This window comes from Eriocheir sinensis, chromosome 11 (assembly GCF_024679095.1).
Source record: "Eriocheir sinensis breed Jianghai 21 chromosome 11, ASM2467909v1, whole genome shotgun sequence".
NCBI classification, from domain to species: Eukaryota; Metazoa; Arthropoda; class Malacostraca; order Decapoda; family Varunidae; genus Eriocheir; species Eriocheir sinensis.
In genome coordinates this window covers 11,415,262-11,432,761 of record NC_066519.1, presented here as the reverse complement: position 1 = coordinate 11,432,761, position 17,500 = coordinate 11,415,262, and the positions used below count along the sequence as shown (strand labels likewise).

Here is a 17,500-nt window from a genome sequence, read left to right as displayed (position 1 = left end):
GAATAGGAGTTGAAATCGATCAGTCAAATTCTCTCTCTCTCTCTCTCTCTCTCTCTCTCTCTCTCTCTCTCTCTCTCTCTCTCTCTCACACACACACACACACACACACCTCCTCAACTCTTCAGTATTACTTGTTGCCAAACTTTCCGGCGTCTGTGTAAACTGTTCCCCACAGCTGCGTAAACCATGCCAACGTGAGCCAACTAAAACCAGTGTTACACGTGCTACCGGCGCCCCTCTTTCCCTGTCAGCTAGGACCCTTACTAAGCATGCCAGGAGAGGGAGCAAAGGGGGTGAGGAATAAGGAGGAGTGAGCGAGGTTTAGCGAGGAAGGGAGGTAAAGAGTAAGAAGGAAGAAGGGTTAGTGAGGTATAGAGGAAGGGAGGAAGAAGTACAATGGAAGGAAGGAAGGAAGGAGGAATTACTAGCTAGAGAGGTAAAGAGGGAGAGACAGGAAGGGTTGACGAGAAAGGGAGGAAGAAGATGGAAGAGAGATGAAAGACAGTTAAGAAAGAGGAAGGATGGGTTAGCAGGGAACGGAGAACGGAAAGAACGAAAGGAAAGAAAAAAGGAAGGAAGGAAAAGATGGGTGTGTACCTACCGTTGTTGTTGAATTAGAAAATATAAATCAAACAAAAACAACAAATACAAAAACAAAAACAAATAGTCGTGTGTACCGTTGCTTTGTCTGAGTCTCGGTAAAGTTCATTGCTGTCGCCAGTGATACCAGACAAAAAAAAAAATTACATTGGTGCACCGGCTGACCTCGATGATGTCCTTAACTGTACCGCGCCCCGATAAGTACATCGGTCAGGACATATAAGGGCCTTATTTTCAGACACTCCGGCGCCCTAGTCACATATTTAACAAGGCTTTCATAAGAGTTTGTGGGATTTCCATGGGGAGATTTACGACCTTGATGACAGTTTGACCCTTCTTCTGTACATTGAACCTAAAAAGACACTCGTTGCAGCCCGATTGACCTCCTTTTAGGCCTTTGGAAATAGGTGATGTGAGAGGCGAGAGCGTTTGACAATACCGCCCTAAGTTTCCCTTCCACCCCGCCCACACACGAGCGACATGGCCCTTGGAAATACGAAGTTGATGTGAGAAGCGGAGGCGTGTAAGAATACCAGCCTATAGTAAGAATCCCAAGCCCACAATCTTAAACGTTTCTAGACTTGAGGTGCTGAGCCTACAAGGGTTTGGTATTCAGACCCTTCAAATTATCACATCAACTATTTCTAAGGCCCGAAAAGAGGATCAGTCGGGTTCTAATAAGAGTTTTTTTCAGGTTCATGGTAAAGGAGAAGGGTCAGACTACCACCAGGGTTATAAAACTACACGTGGAAATGCCTGAAACGCCTACGAAAGCCTTGATAAAAGTGTGCTTCGGAGCCGGAATGCTTAAGAATATGCGTCATAACTCGTCTAGCTGTAGATGGACAAGGGGTTAGGTTACTGAGAGGCCTTCACCCATGCATTCTGCCCTTAAGTCAACCTCTCACACGCGCTTCCCTTCGTCCATGAACATAACGGTGGGTAAGGACAATGAATGGATTTTAGAGACATGAACGGACATCTCGCACACAATAACAGAACAAAACCATAACAGACAGACAGACAGAAAAATGAAAGGAGTGAAGAAGCAATAAGAGGAAGAGAAAGAAGACGAATGAGAAGGAAAAGATACCGAAGAAGAGGAAGAAGAGGAAAAAGGCACACACACACACACACACACACACACACACACACACACACACACACACACACGTCGTACATACTCATCACTTCACACAGTATATATTTAAAGACAGCAAAATAAAGAAAAAAAGAAAGAAAAGGTAAAGGAGGACGTGAAGAAGAGAATAGACAGCGCAATTACACTCATGTTACGACCCAGAACTGCCTCTCTCTCTCTCTCTCTCTCTCTCTCTCTCTCTCTCTCTCTCTCTCTCTCTCTCTCTCTCTCATGGCAAACATTTCTATATTTCTGACGTTTGGTGAGAGGGAGCTGACTTGTGTGAGAGAGAGAGAGAGAGAGAGAGAGAGAGAGAGAGAGAGAGAGAGAGAGAGAGAGAGAGAGAGAGAGAGAGAGAGAGAGAGAGAGAGAGAGAGAGAGAGAGAGAGAGAGAGAGAGAGAGAGAGAGAGAGAGAGAGAGAGAGAGAGAAGTCGAGGAGGAGGAGGAGGAGGTAGTAAGATAAGAGGTAGAGAAAAAAAGAGGAGTTATGTGCTTAATTGAAGAAGGGAGGAAAGGCTTAAACGTCTCTCTCCCTCTCTCTCTCTCTCTCTCTCTCTCTCTCTCTCTCTCTCTCTCTCTCTCTCTCTCTCTCTCATTATTCCGGCCCATTCTCTGCATGCGCGCGTGAAAGAAAAAGAAAAAAAGAAAAGAAAAAAGAAAGTCATTTAGTAAGGAAGGGAAAGACGAAAAAGGAGAACACAAACGAACACAAAAGAACACAAAGGAAGAACAAACAACAGCAGACCTGCTGGTCCTTACGAGGTTGTTTGTGACAAGCTACACTAACTATCTAATCGAAGGTGGAAGATGAAGGACAGCAAAGGCGAAGGCTCCTCCCCAGCCAGCCAAAGCTGGCAGGAAAGGAAAAAGAACCATGCAGCATGGAAAAACTGCATGGAAATTATGTAGGAAAGAGGAAAGAACTACCATTACTGCTACCACTAACCGGGCGATAAAAGCGGACAAGGACACCAGTATTCGAAAGAACTTAACGTTATTACGACAATGAGTAATATCTTAATTGCTGGTTGGATTCAAAACACTTGTCTAATCTATTCTTGAAGGCCGTAACTGTTGTACTATCAACGACATCACAAGGTAGAGAGTTCCAAACATTAACAACTCGATTGAAGAAGAAGTGTTTAGCTTCGTGGGACGAGAATCTTTTACCACTTATCTTCAAATTGTGATTTCTTCTTGTTCTATTTGATCGATCAACTGTAAAGTAATCTTCCGCATTAATATCACTGAATCCTTTAAACATTTTAAACACTTCTGTTAGATCGCCTCGCATTCTTCGTTTTGATAGGCTGAATAAATTTACTTCTTTAAGCCTTTGTTCATATGACAAATTTCTCAACCTAGGAATCATCTTTGTTACTCTTCGTTGAACTCTTTCCAACTTTTCTATGTCCTTTCTGTAATAGGGAGACCAAAACTGTACACAGTACTCTAGACGGGGTCGAACCAACGAATTATACAGTTTTAATATTACTTTTTCCGATTTATTATTAAAGACTCGTCCGATGAAGCCAACCAATTTGTTTGCAGTTTTAACTACCTCTGAACAATGCTGACCGGGCTTTAAATCGCTTGATATAGTGATTCCAAGATCCTTTTCTTTACTTACTGCAGAAAGTTGTTGGCCATTCATTACGTACCGAACGCGATTGTTATTTTTTCCGATGTGCAACACTACATTTGTCAACGTTAAATATCATTTGCCATTGATTGGCCCAACGTGCAAGAAAAAAAATAAGAGGAGGAGGAGGAGGAGGAGGAGGAGGAGGAGGGGGAGGAGGAGCCAAAACTGGAGAAAAGAAGGAAAGATAAACGAAAAGCGATATGAAGAAAATAAAAATTCTCTCTCTCTCTCTCTCTCTCTCTCTCTCTCTCTCTCTCTCTCTCTCTCTCTCTCTCTCTCTCTCCGATAATCCTAACATTAAATCGTCAAGAAGGCGACGAAGGGAGGAGGAGGAGGAAGAGGAGGAGGAATCGACCTGTATACCTCTTGCCAGACACACACACACACACAGAGAGAGAGAGAGAGAGAGAGAGAGAGAGAGAGAGAGAGAGAGAGAGACCGCGGTATCAATGCGGCCGGTAGCAACATCTTAATCCCCCCCCACTTCACCACCACCCCAACCCCCAACCCCCACCACCACGGTTAACGACTCAAGGTCACGGAACATTAACATAACTAACTTAAGCTTGTATTTTTCTCCGGCCGGGCCACACCATGCTACGGCCACATCACAGTCACATCAACGCTACGGTCACATCACGGAAAGTCACATCAACACTACGGTCACATCACGTTAAGTCACATCAAAGCTACGGTCACATCACACTACGCCACACCACACCACAGCCACATCACGGAGTCACATCAATGTCTCTCTCTCTCTCTCTCTCTCTCTCTCTCTCTCTCTCTCTCTCTCTCTCTCTCTCTCTCTCTCTCTCTCTCTCTCTCTCTCTCTCTCTCTCTTACTTCCTCTTTCAAATTCTAAAAGTCGCAGCAACACCTTTATATTTCCTATTTAGTCTCTTCTTTTCTCCTCTTTTGTTTTTTTCCTTCTCTTTTTTCTTTCTTTCTTTTTTTTTGCAAGTGTTTCCTTTCCTTGTCTTTTTCACACCCTTTCCCTCCTTCCTTCTCTCGTTTCTCCTTTTCTCATTTATCTTTCCTTTCCTTCCCTTTCTCTTTCAAATTCTTTATCTCTCTCTCCTCTCCCCTTTCTCTATTAAAATCTTCTTCTTCCTCTTCCTCCGTCTCTTCATTTGCTTCCCTCTTCATATATTTTTTCTCTTCTTCCCCTTCCTTCTCCCTCCTCACTCCCATTTCTCCTTTAAAATCTTCTTCTTCCTCTTCCTTTTTCTCTTAATTTGCTTTCCTTTCTTCATATTTTTATCTTCTTCCCCTTCCTTCTCCCTTCTCATTCCCCTTCTCCTTTAAAATCTTCCTCTTCCTCTTTCTCCTCTGAATTTCCCCTCCCTTCCCTTCCCAATTATCATGTCTAGCTTTCTCTTCCTTCTATTCTTCCATTTTCTCTTCCACACACTTTTCCTTACCTGGTCAATAATACACAGGTAAGTCACGTTCCACATACCATACACACACACACACACACACACACACACACACACACACACATACACACAAGCTATTCACATTATTTATTCCTCGTATATATTTCAATGATTTTTTTCTACAGTAGCAACAACAAAAAAGCGATAAATTCCACAACGATTTTTTTACATTTATTTCAACTTTTTTTCACTTATTTTATTTTCATTTGTTTATTTATTTACTTTTTTTATTGATTTTGTTTATTTTTCGGTTTTATTATTATTATTATTATTATTATTATTATTATTATTATTATTATTATTATTATCATCTCACTTTTTCTTTCTTTTCCTCTCCTCTTTCTTCTCTTTCTTTTTCTTCTTTCACTATCTTTCTCTCCCATTATTTTTTCTTTCTCACTATCTTTAATTTCTCGCTCACTTTCTCTCACTTTAATTTCACAAACACTTCAATACGAGAGAGAGAGAGAGAGAGAGAGAGAGAGAGAGAGAGAGAGAGAGAGAGAGAGAGAGAGAGAGAGAGAGAGAGAGAGAGAGAGAGAGAGAGAGAATGATACCAAGTAAAAGAAAATAGAAAGTAGTGAAGGGAAGGTAAAGAAAGAGAGAAAAAAATAAGGGAAGAAAGATGAGAGAGAGAGAGAGGAAGGAAAGAGAGGAAGAGGGAGAGGATGATAAATGAAGGAATTAATAGAATAAAAAAGAAATAAAGGAAAGGAAGAGAAATAAAAGGAAAAAGGAATAAAGAGAAAGAGATAAAGGGGATAAGAGAGAGAGGGGAGAGGCGGAGGAGGATAAGGAGGAGGGAGGAGGAAAGAACTCAACCATGGAAGGGAAATGTGAAGGAGGAAGAGGAGGAATAGAACCAGGAGGAGGAGAGCCAGGAAGAGGAGTTCTCTCTCTCTCTCTCTCTCTCTCTCTCTCTCTCTCTCTCTCTCTCTCTCTCTCTCTCTCTCTCTCATTATTCCGGCCCATTCTCTGCATGCGCGCGTGAAAGAAAGAGAAAAAAAAAAGAAAAAAAGAAAGTCATTTAGTAAGGAAGGGAAAGACGAAAAAGGAGGAGGAGGAGGAGGAGGAGGAGGAGCCAAAACTGGAGAAAAGGAGGAAAGATAAACGAAAAGCGATATGAAGAAAATTTAAATTCTCTCTCTCTCTCTCTCTCTCTCTCTCTCTCTCTCTCTCTCTCTCTCTCTCTCTGTCTCTCTCTCTCCACGCGTATACAAATGTCTTCTACCTTACAATCTTCCTCCCTTTCTGTCCAAACGTTCACCTCTCATTCTGTTCTTGTTTCCACCTTTTCATCAATACTTTCTGGTGCTCCTTCTCGTTCTCCTCCTTCCTTCACTCTCTCTCACACTCCTCTCTCTCTCTCACTTATCGCGTGTATCAATGTCTTCCAGCTCACAATCTTCCAACCTTTCCGTCCAGACGCTCAACTCTCACTATATTCCTGTTTCCACCTCACTAACTATACTTTCTGGCCTTCTTTTTACTGTTATAGCTCTTCATCAAACTCCTGTATCTCACTTCACGCGTATATCAATTTTTCCCAGCTTATAATCTTCTTCCCTCACACGACACCAAGACGGATTCACACGCTAACACCTAATCAGCCTTTCCTGTCGTTGGTTTAGTATCTCTGTATTTCACACGATCCCATTCCTCATAAGGCACGTGTGTATCGGTGCTTCCCTTCCTTACCCTTAGTATCTCTGTTTTTCACACGCTCCCATTCCTCATAAGGCACGTGTGTAGGTATTTCTCCCTTCCTTACTTACCCCTTAGCTATCACATCACCGTTTCACATCTGGTGGTTAAGTCACGTCTCTATACATGTTCAAACTCCTTTCTCTCGTTGTACTTATGTTTCCAGCTTTCTGATAACATTTCCTGGACGGACTTACTTTCATAGGTATCACACTCTCCCTATCTCTCGTTATAGCGCATTTTATATCTTTTAAGCAGTTTTGTTCACTTGACGTCATTTACAGGCCTTGTTTTATTTTGTGTTTCTTTACATTCTCTCTCGCTAAACACACGCAAGAAGATGTGCTCCAATTCTCACACCTCTTCACATCTCGCCACAAGCTTTTTCTATATTCGTTTACTATACATTATTTTCAGGCTCCGTTTTGTGATTTTCTTTATTTTTTCTCACTAAACACGACTCCCCTCTTACCCCTTCACACGCTGTCATATGCTGTTTCTATACTCGTTTACTATACATTATTTTCAGGCCCTGTTTTGTGATTTTCTTTATTTTTTCTCACTAAACACGAGTCCCCTCTTACCCCTTCACACGCTGTCATATGCTTTGCCTATTACTCGTATTAGATTAGCGTCCTTAGCACATTGTATTTTCGGATTCGACCCATAAGTAGCGCAAAAAAGCATCAGTATTCAACGTTTATCAACAATAGATTTAATTCGATATCGTTATGTGTGTGAGTACGGCAGTTTTGGGCCTGAAACTGATAAATACAATGTGCTAGAGAAGTTAATCTGGCACCGCTGACCACGATACGTTATTTCCAGGCATTTTCTGTATTTTTCTTCACACCTCTCCCTCTCTCTCTCTCGTCACACCACCCCCCAATCCCATAAATACGTCTATATAATGTGCTCTCATTACTTGCCTCTTTTCACTGCAATAACGAGCTTTCAGGCGTCTCAAGGCACTGTTTTGGGGGTTCCGAGGGTGTGTGTGTGCCGAGGAGGGCTTTGAAGGGGCTGTCAAGAGGATAAAGAAGCATGCGAGCTGTACCGGGGGAGCGAGATGCGTCCTGCCCCTTCCACGCCTGAGAGAACACTGGCTGCCTGGCACTCCACTCGCGACTCGCTCACACACACACACACACACACACACACACACACACACACGCCCCCGCCCCCAAAAAGGCCAGCACATACGCACGCACACACCCACACCCACACGCACACACACACACGACGAGGTTGGTCTAGACCCTCATCATCATCACCGTAAACTGTTCCTTCCTACCTCTCTTCCTTTTCCTCTTCTTTCACACCATCATTATCTCCTCCTCCTCCTCCTCCTCCTCCTGCATTAGTGAGGATTGCTGCCTTCACCATCATTACCTCTTTCAGTTAAGCACACTATTTCGTCTGCGTGACCTCAACTGACCTCACCACCACCACCACCAACAACAACAACAACGTCTCCATCACCCACACAAACACGTCAAAAATAATATCCATGGTTTGATTCAACAGACATAGGCAAGAATTGGTTTACTGTAAGAGTCGTGGATGAGTGGAACAGCCTTGGCAGTCATGTTAGGAGTGCCTCTTGCGGGCTTATGTTCTCATACACACATGGTTGAAAATGGCATGATAGGTGCATAGAAATAAAGATAAATAGATAGAGAAAGATAGATACAATAATAATGACAACAACAGAATACATTAGAGGAAAGTAACAAGGTATATATCACACACGGTTGAAATAGGCATAACAGGTGCACAGAAATAAAGACAAATAGATAGAGATAAACAATACAATAATGATGACAATAACAATACATTAGAGGAAAGTAACAAAGTATATATATTTAGCAAGAACTTACCGAAGACATAACAGCATCACATACAATAATAGGAATAGCATACAATATAAAGAGGGAAGGACCTATCGTGGACAAAGGTACATATATTGTTAAGTACTTACCAAAGGCAGCCCATTCCATCTTCCTGTGATAAGGGGGCGAGGGATGCGACCACACACACACACACACACACACAGATAGGCAATGGACATAGCAACACACACGGGGTAGCATAGTAAAGAGAGAGAGAGAGAGAGAGAGAGAGAGAGAGAGAGAGAGAGAGAGAGAGAGAGAGAGAGAGAGAGAGAGAGAGAGAGAGAGAGAGAGAAAGAGGGAAAGAGAGGGAGGGAGAGAGAAAGAGGAGGAGGAGGAGGAGGAGGTGAGGGAAGGAAGACTTAACATAGGATCTTGAGTGGTTAGTTTCAATATGCATAGCAATTTAATACGCACAGGAGGAGGAGGAGGAGAATAAGCGAGGGAAGGGAAGCTGTTATATGACGGTCGAATATTTAGTAGTCACCCATTTTTCAAGGATTTCTTCGCGACTCATTTTCCTTCGTTCATTGATACGAGAGAAGAATTAATTAAAAGGCGCTATAAGATGCTGCCCACGCCATGCTATACGCCGCGAATTCTAATAAAAAAATAGATCTGCTATATATATTGCTTTAATCAGCTTAATAAGGGATTTTACGCATATTCTTATTACTGCATGTTATTATTATTATTATTATTATTATTATTATTATTATTATTATTATCGTTATTTTTATCATATTACTGTTTTATTTATCACCTTGCTGGCTGACATAAATATTGAGTGTTGGTCTCATATCATTAACGGAAACATCTACTACTACTACTACTACTACTACTACTACTATTGCCACTGTCCTAAGATAAAAAAAAGGGTTATCGTCGAAATCCACACACACACACACACACACACACACACACACACTCACTCATTAGGACCCGATTCATCTCCTTTTTTTGGCCTTTCGAGACAGCTGATGTGAGAGATGGAAGCGTCCGCGAATACCGACCTACATAATGATGCACCCTTGCTACAGTGGAGAGAGAAAGCGTACGGACGAGAGAAAACCTGGCTAGTGAGATGGTTTTAAGAGGGACTGCACAAAACACGCGACCCGGGATATGGTGCTATGGTAGTCGTTGAAGAGGAGGTGGAGGAGGAGGAGGAGATAAAAAAAAAAGGACGTAAGGGATAAAGAAAATGTGGCTAGTGGGACGACTTTAAGAGGGACTACACAAAACACACGACCCGGGATACGGTGTGAAGGAGGAGGAGGAGGAGGAGGGGCGTAAGGAATAAAGAAAACCTGGCTACTTTATTTTTTATAGTGAGTCTTTTTAAGAGGAACTGCACAAAAGACGACCCAGCCTATGATGTTATGCTTTTAATCGGGGGAGGAGGAAGAGAAGGAGAAGGGACAAAGAAAACCTGACCAGTGAGATGTTTTAAAGAGGGACTGCTCAAAACACGCGATCCAGGGTATGTCATCATTTTACTCGCTGAAGAGGAGGAGGAGGAGGAGAAGGGACAAAGAAAACCTGACCAGTGAGATGTTTTAAAGAGGGACTGCTCAAAACACGCGATCCAGGGTATGTCATCATTTTACTCGCTGAAGAGGAGGAGGAGGAGGAGGAGGAGGAGGAGGAGCGGGCGTAAGTGATAAAGAAACACACACACACCCGAAAAAATATACCTTAAGCTACGAAATATACTAAAAAAAAAATAAGGGCAGCGTAAAAGAAATCCCAAATAATAATAATAATAATAATAATAATAATAATAATAATAATAATAATAATAATAATAATAATAATAATAATAATAATAATAATAATGGCGTAACAGGAACCGAAACCACAGATCCCTATATATTAAGGCTTTGAAATATAGTGAAAAATAACATAATAGCATAAATAGGAAGCGCTTCGAAATAGTATACAAAAAATAACGTAAAATTAGCGAGTGCAGCGTATAAGGAACTCCAATATATACAGACAGGTCCTTCTTTCTATATATATTAAAGCATCGAAATGTACTGGAAATGGCGTTAATATGCACAGCGAAAAGGAAACGACCCATATCCTCAAAGGTATCGGTCTCCCATTACGACCGTTTCCCAAGGCCACGGAGAAAAGTTGGAAAGTTTCGTTTAGCCGGCGCAACATCTGTGGTCATATTATGCCGGAGAGAGACAGGAGGGGGAAGGAATTATAGGAGAAGGCAACAGATCCCAGGAGACGGGACACAACCCCCGATTAATACCTGGTACCCATTCACTGCTGGGTGGACAGGGGCGTAGGGTATCGGAAAAGCCGCCCAAATTTTTCCACTCCGCCCGGGAATCGAGCCCAGGCTCTCTCGATTGTGAGCCGAGTGTGCTAACCACTGCACCGCGAAGCCCCCCTGGCCACGGAGAAGACTAACCGGGTGTTCATGGGTGGTGATTTTCCCGTTCAAGGCGGAGAAATCGGATCAAATCATCACTGGAATCACTCAATAGTCCATGGAAATCCCAGGGGTCGCATTCTTAAATATCTCTGCGCCCAAACACACATATTTATCAAGGCTTTCACAGGAGTTTTGAGCATTTCCAGGGGTAGGTTTATGACCATGGTGGTAGTTTGACCCTTCTTCTGTACCTTGAACCTAAAAAAACATTCCTCACAACCCGATTCATCTCCTTTTCGGGCTTTGGAAATAGTTAATGTGAGGGGTGGAAGCGTCTGATAATACCAACCCAGGAACTGCTACGAGGCTTTTTATACAGGCGGACCGAGGCGCCGATACGTCTATATATAAAGTTGCGAAATACAGAATGAAAACAGCGGCAAAAAGTGCAATAACAGCAACAGCAACAGCAATAAAACAGCAGAACAGTGGCGCGTAGCATATGAAGGAGAGAAAAATACGAGCGAAAAAAGGAAGACACGAAATGCTTCAGGCCGCGACGGAATATACATGAGAAAAAAATGAATTAGAGTGAGTGAGTGAGTGAGCGAGTGACTGACTGACTGAGCGAGTGAGTGAGTGAATTATACAAGTTTAAGCGCAAAAAAATAAAGAATGGAAGAAAAAGGAAAGTGTCAGAAGGGAAGAAAGAGGAAGAGATGGAAAGAATTAGAGAAAGATAAAAAAAAAAAGAATGAAAAGGGAATAATGAAGAGAGGAGAGAAGAAATAGGGTGAGAGAGAGAGAGAGAGAGAGAGAGAGAGAGAGAGAGAGAGAGAGAGAGAGAGAGAGAAATAAATAAATAAACAGAATAAGTAAGGAAAAACAAATACAAAGAGAAATAAAGAAACGTGTGAAGCAATTGTGAATAACTGATCACGAGTGAGTGAATGAGATGCATGACACAGGCAGGCAAATTCTCCCCTCCCCCCTTAAAAAAAAAAAATACCAGCACCACGCCCTCCTGTGTGTGTGTGTGTGTGTGTGTGTGTGTGTGTGTGTGTGTGTGTGTGTGTGAGAGAGAGAGAGAGAGAGAGAGAGAGAGAGAGAGAGAGAGAGAGAGAGAGAGAGAGAGAGAGAGAGAGAGAGAGAGAGAGAGAGAGAGAGAGAGAGAGAGAGATGGGAAAGGTGTTAATAAAACTTAACCTTGTTCGTGTCTGGGGTGGGCGGGGCCGAGAGAGAGAGAGAGAGAGAGAGAGAGAGAGAGAGAGAGAGAGAGAGAGAGAGAGAGAGAGAGAGAGAGAGAGAGAGAGAGAGAGAGAGAGAGAGAGAGAGAGAGAGAGAGACGAAACAGAGAGACGAGACACAGAGAAGGGCAATGCATATGAACAGCTCGGGGCGGGTGATAGAAAGTGCAAACGAGCGGGCAAATTCTTATACGGGAAGTGAGGGAGTGAGGGAATGAGAATGGGGTGAGGGGGGGGGGCCGCCTCACCTCAGGACCTGTGGCAAGGAAAACTGTCTGACGAGCGGCGGGTGTTGTAGGCGACGCAGCGTCCCCGGCGTGGGTGTGCGGGCCTTCTGCATCACCTGTCGGGCGGCGAGAGACAGTGTGTGTTGTGTTACCTTAAGCCACGCACCGCACCGCCACTACACGCACCACCACGCCCATAACACTAACCACTCCTGACCCTGCCTGCCACCTTCTCCTCCTCCTTATATTCTGACCTCTGCATCACCTGTCGGGCGGCGAGAGACAGTGTGTGTTGTGTTACCTCAGCCACGCACCGCACCGCCACTACACGCACCACCACGCCCATAACACTAGCCATACCTGACCCTGCCTGCCTCCTCCTCCTCCTCCTTATATTCTGACCTCTGCATCACCTGTCGGGCGGCGAGAGACAGTGTGTGTTGTGTTACCTCAAGCCACGCACCGCACCGCCACTACACGCACCACCACGCCCACAACACTAACCACTCCTGACCCTGCCTGCCACCTCCTCCTCCTTATATTCTGACCTCTGCATCACCTGTCGGGCGGCGAGAGACAGTGTGTGTTGTGTTAACCCCAAGCCACGCACCGCACCGCCACTACACGCACCATCACGCCCACAACACTAACCACTCCTGACCCTGCCTGCCACCTCCTCCTCCTTATATTGTGACCACTGCATCACCTGTCGGGCGGCGAGAGACAGTGTGTGTTGTGTTACCTCAAGCCACGCACCACACCGCCACTACACGCACCACCACGCCCACAACACTAACCACTCCTGACCCTGCCTGCCACCTCCTCCTCCTCCTTATATTCTGACCTCTGCATCACCTGTCGGGCGGCGAGAGACAGTGTGTGTTTGTGTTCCCTCAGCCACGCACCGCACCGCCACTACACGCACCACCACGCCCACAACACTAACCACTCCTGACCCTGCCTGCCTCCTCCTCCTCCTTATATTCTGACCTCTGCATCACCTGTCGGGCGGCGAGAGACAGCGTGTGTTGTGTTACCTTAAGCCACGCACCACACCGCCACTACACGCACCATCACGCTCGCAACACTAACCACTCCTGACCCTGCCTGCCACCTTCTCCTCCCCTTTCTAACTGACTGCTACTTCTTTCTGCATCAGCTGTTGGGCGGCGAGAGAAAGCGTGTGTTTGTGTAACCTCAAGCCACGCACCGCACTGACACAACACGCACCACCACGCCCACAACACTAGTCAGACCTGCCTTCCCATACCTGCCAACTCCTCTTCCTGTTATTTCTTCCTGCCTATGACTTTTACACCATCTCTAAGGCAGCAAGAGACAGTGTGTGTGTTTGTTGCCTCGAGCCACGCACCGCACCGACACTACACGTAACACCACGCCCACAACACTAGCCAAACCTGACCATACCTACCTCCTCCTCCTCCTCCTTCTCCTATGTCTGTTATTCCCTTCTGGCTACAACTTCTACGGTGTGTTTCTGTTACCCCAAGCCACGCACCATTACACCGCATTACCACGCCCACCACACCCCCCATCATCATTCCACGTCTATATTGTTAGTAACACTACCACTACCACTACTGCTACTGCTATATGTACTAACGTCGCTATCTAGTCTCATTTTTTTAGCAAGGTTTGGCTCAGAAAACTAAATGTGTTAAGAGAAAAAGGCAAAACTTCAATATATTTATTTCGGCAGTGAATTATTTGAAGACTTAACAGATTTATTTACTTATTCTGATAGTGTTGTGAATATATTTTGAGTGTTTTAATCGTTTCTTGAAGTCGAAAAACAGACAGCATTCAACACCTTTCCACATTTATATACACACCCAAAATCAGTACACCACCACCATCAACACCACATATTCCAACACCACCATCACCACACTGCCCTATCAACACCATCATCACTAAACACAAACACCACCATCACCACCACCAATCTCCAACACCACAACTACCACCACCACCACCACAACCACGCCCCAGCACCATCATCACCACATACTTCATCACCACCAGCAGGCAAGCATAACACCGAAGCGACACTTGAGAGAAATACACACGTCGCTCCTGGTGGTGTGAAAATCTACGGTCCCGCCTCGTCGCGTTTCACTTACTCTGCCCAGCTCCACTTGACTACCTCCACACCGCTGTTCATTTCGCTCATTTTTACGGCATTTCTTTTACTCTCATCGTGGTTTAGACGTTAGAGGGTACGTTAAAGACACACTTACTCTGCACCGCTTAACTTAATATACATCCGCCACATCGCTGTTCATTTCGCTCTTACTAACGGCGTTTCCTTTACAGTGGTCGTGGTTAAGGCTTTGGAACACACGATAGAGCTACACATATGCGTTATACACTCCGCCACAGCGCAAGACTTACCCGCTGGAAGTGTTAGCGTAACGTACGCAAGAGCGATAGCACAAGAAAACGTTATAATGAGTATAACGCAAATAACTATAACGAAATCACGAGTGTCTTAGTAATAATAGTGGTGTTTGATAATATTAACACACAGGCTACGGGCGTGACTTTTAACATACAGGTAAGTTTGTAATAGTAAGAATCCTTTGTCCTTTAGTAATGGTAATACTAATGGTAATAATAGTAATAACAGGATAATCTAAAAGAAAGAAAACAACACTCACAGGTTATGGGCGTGCCTCAAAAGCGTGGGTGGCGTCGAGTGCACGGGAGTCGAGCTGTGGGCGAGAGGACGTGCTGGTGATGAACCTCTGGAGTTGTTCCCAGCCTCTTCACCACCACCACCACCACCACCGCCACCACCACCACCACTACCACCACCACCACTACCACCACCGCCTACACGCCGCGCGCCGCTGCTTCCTGTAATAGAATGAACAAAATAAACTCATTGATAGGAAAAGAATGCGTGGAGGAGGAGGAGGAGGAGAAATAGAGCGCAATCACAAAGTCTGCCTCATCTGCCATTAACCTCTCTCTCTCTCTCTCTCTCTCTCTCTCTCTCTCTCTGAATGAGGTTTTTATATATTATCTCTTCTCTCTTCTCTCCTCTAATCTATCTATCTCCTTTCCTCCTTCCTTCTCTTCGTCTTTTTATCTCTATCTCCTCGAACTTAACACCACATACTCTCTCTCTCTCTCTCTCTCTCTCTCTCTCTCTCTCTCTCTCTCTCTCTCTCTCTCTCAATTAACCTTTTGCTATTTTCTTCCTCCCTGTCTTTCTCCCTTCTCCCTTCCCTCTTTTCCTCCCTTCCTTCCCCCTTTCCTTCTCAAAAATTGAATAAAAGCACAAGAGCCACACAACTTAATAAATACTAAATCGACGTAAAAATAAGCCTGGCGAATAAGTACAGACAGGTATACAGAGGGTAATATCAAGGCGCATGGATTCATGTATTCAAGCATTATCAGTTTCAGTCTCCCTTCCTCAGCGTCGAGAGAACATGGACAAGAGGAGCTGAAGAGGACGGAGGTGTTTTAGCAGGGACTGCGGTGTGCGAGGCAGCGGCAGAGGGTCAGGGCTACAGTGTGCATGCTGCGTCGATATTGGTGTGGGCGTGTGGTAGGAGCGAGACATGGGCTGCCAGGAAAGGGGGAAGAGGGGGAGGGGTAGGGGAGTGGAGGGGAGGTGTGGGGGAGGAAGGGAGGTAGTGTCCTTTCAAAACTATACTCCATGAATGACCTTTTTCAATATTTTCTTTACGCTAACTGAAAGGGGAGGGACACACACACACACACACACACACACACACACACACGCACCTAGCGAGGCGTCGCGGGCGTGGTGGTGTGAGTCTGTCGAGGCGTCTCTGCTGCGGGAGCGGGCGTGGCCGCGGCCTCGGGCGTTCTCAGGACGGGCGGTGGGCGTGGGGGCGTCGTGAGGGGCGTGGGTGCCGTGGGCGTGGTCCATGGCCATGGGCGGCGCCCACGCAGAGCGCCCCGTCACGTCATGGGCGGAGAGCCGCCCATCCTCACAGCCCCGCGGCGCTCACACTGTGGAAGAGACGGTGAGTTAGACAAGACACAGACACAACAATATACGTGTTAAGACAAGACACAGACACAACAATATACGTGTTAAGACAAGACACAGACACAACAATATACGTGTTAAGACAAGACACAGCCACAACAATATAGGTGTTAAGACAAGACACAGACACAACAATATACGTGTTAAGACAAGACACAGCCACAACAATATAGGTGTTAAGACAAGACACAGCCACAACAATATAGGTGTTAAGACAAGACACAGACACAACAATATAGGTGTTAAGACAAGACACAGCCACAACAATATAGGTGTTAAGACAAGACACAGCCACAACAATATAGGTGTTAAGACAAGACACAGCCACAACAATATAGGTGTTAAGACAAGACACAGACACAACAATATACGTGTTAAGACAAGACACAGACACAACAATATAGGTGTTAAGACAAGACACAGACACAACAATATACGTGTTAAGACAAGACACAGACACAACAATATACGTGTTAAGACAAGACACAGACACAACAATATAGGTGTTAAGACAAGACACAGCCACAACAATATAGGTGTTAAGACAAGACACAGCACCAACCCTATAGGTGTTAAGACAAGACACAGCCACAACAATATAGGTGTTAAGACAAGACACAGACACAACAATATAGGTGTTAAGACAAGACACAGCCACAACAATATAGGTGTTAAGACAAGACACAGCCACAACAATATAGGTGTTAAGACAAGACACAGACACAACAATATACGTGTTAAGACAAGACACAGCCACAACAATATACGTGTTAAGACAAGACACAGACACAACAATATAGGTGTTAAGACAAGACACAGCCACAACAATATACGTGTTAAGACAAGACACAGACACAACAATATAGGTGTTAAGACAAGACACAGCCACAACAATATAGGTGTTAAGACAAGACACAGACACAACAATATAGGTGTTAAGACAAGACACAGACACAACAATATAGGTGTTAAGACAAGACACAGCCACAACAATATACGTGTTAAGACAAGACACAGCCACAACAATATAGGTGTTAAGACAAGACACAGACACAACAATATAGGTGTTAAGACAAGACACAGCCACAACAATATACGTGTTAAGACAAGACACAGACACAACAATATAGGTGTTAAGACAAGACACAGACACAACAA

The 17,500-nt window shown here is 44.5% G+C and overlaps 2 protein-coding genes across 6 annotated transcripts in view; one reads left to right on the top strand and one right to left on the bottom strand.

Annotated features, from left to right (window-relative positions):
• Positions 1 to 17,500, bottom strand: part of LOC126996827 (transmembrane and coiled-coil domains protein 2-like) — an 82,585-nt gene that overhangs the window by 41,663 nt on the left and 23,422 nt on the right. The window contains exons 2-3 of one of the 5 annotated variants that reach the window (XM_050857692.1): positions 16,072 to 16,302; positions 14,973 to 15,171 (exon numbers count right to left, since the gene is read on the bottom strand). In XM_050857692.1, the coding sequence (XP_050713649.1) occupies positions 14,973 to 15,171; positions 16,072 to 16,225 (353 nt within the window). In that variant the 5' untranslated portion in view covers positions 16,226 to 16,302. Of the gene's footprint in view, positions 1 to 7,590; positions 7,626 to 12,312; positions 12,444 to 12,592; positions 12,679 to 14,972; positions 15,172 to 16,071; positions 16,303 to 17,500 lie in introns of those variants that run through there. The other 4 variants (XM_050857695.1, XM_050857693.1, XM_050857691.1 and 1 more) reach the window with 4 other exon arrangements.
• The window catches only part of LOC126997139 (uncharacterized), a 2,117-nt gene continuing 840 nt past the window's right edge, over positions 16,224 to 17,500 (top strand). The window contains exon 1 of the mRNA XM_050858192.1: positions 16,224 to 16,316. Coding sequence (XP_050714149.1) covers positions 16,224 to 16,316 — 93 coding nt within the window. The remainder of the gene's footprint in view (positions 16,317 to 17,500) is intronic.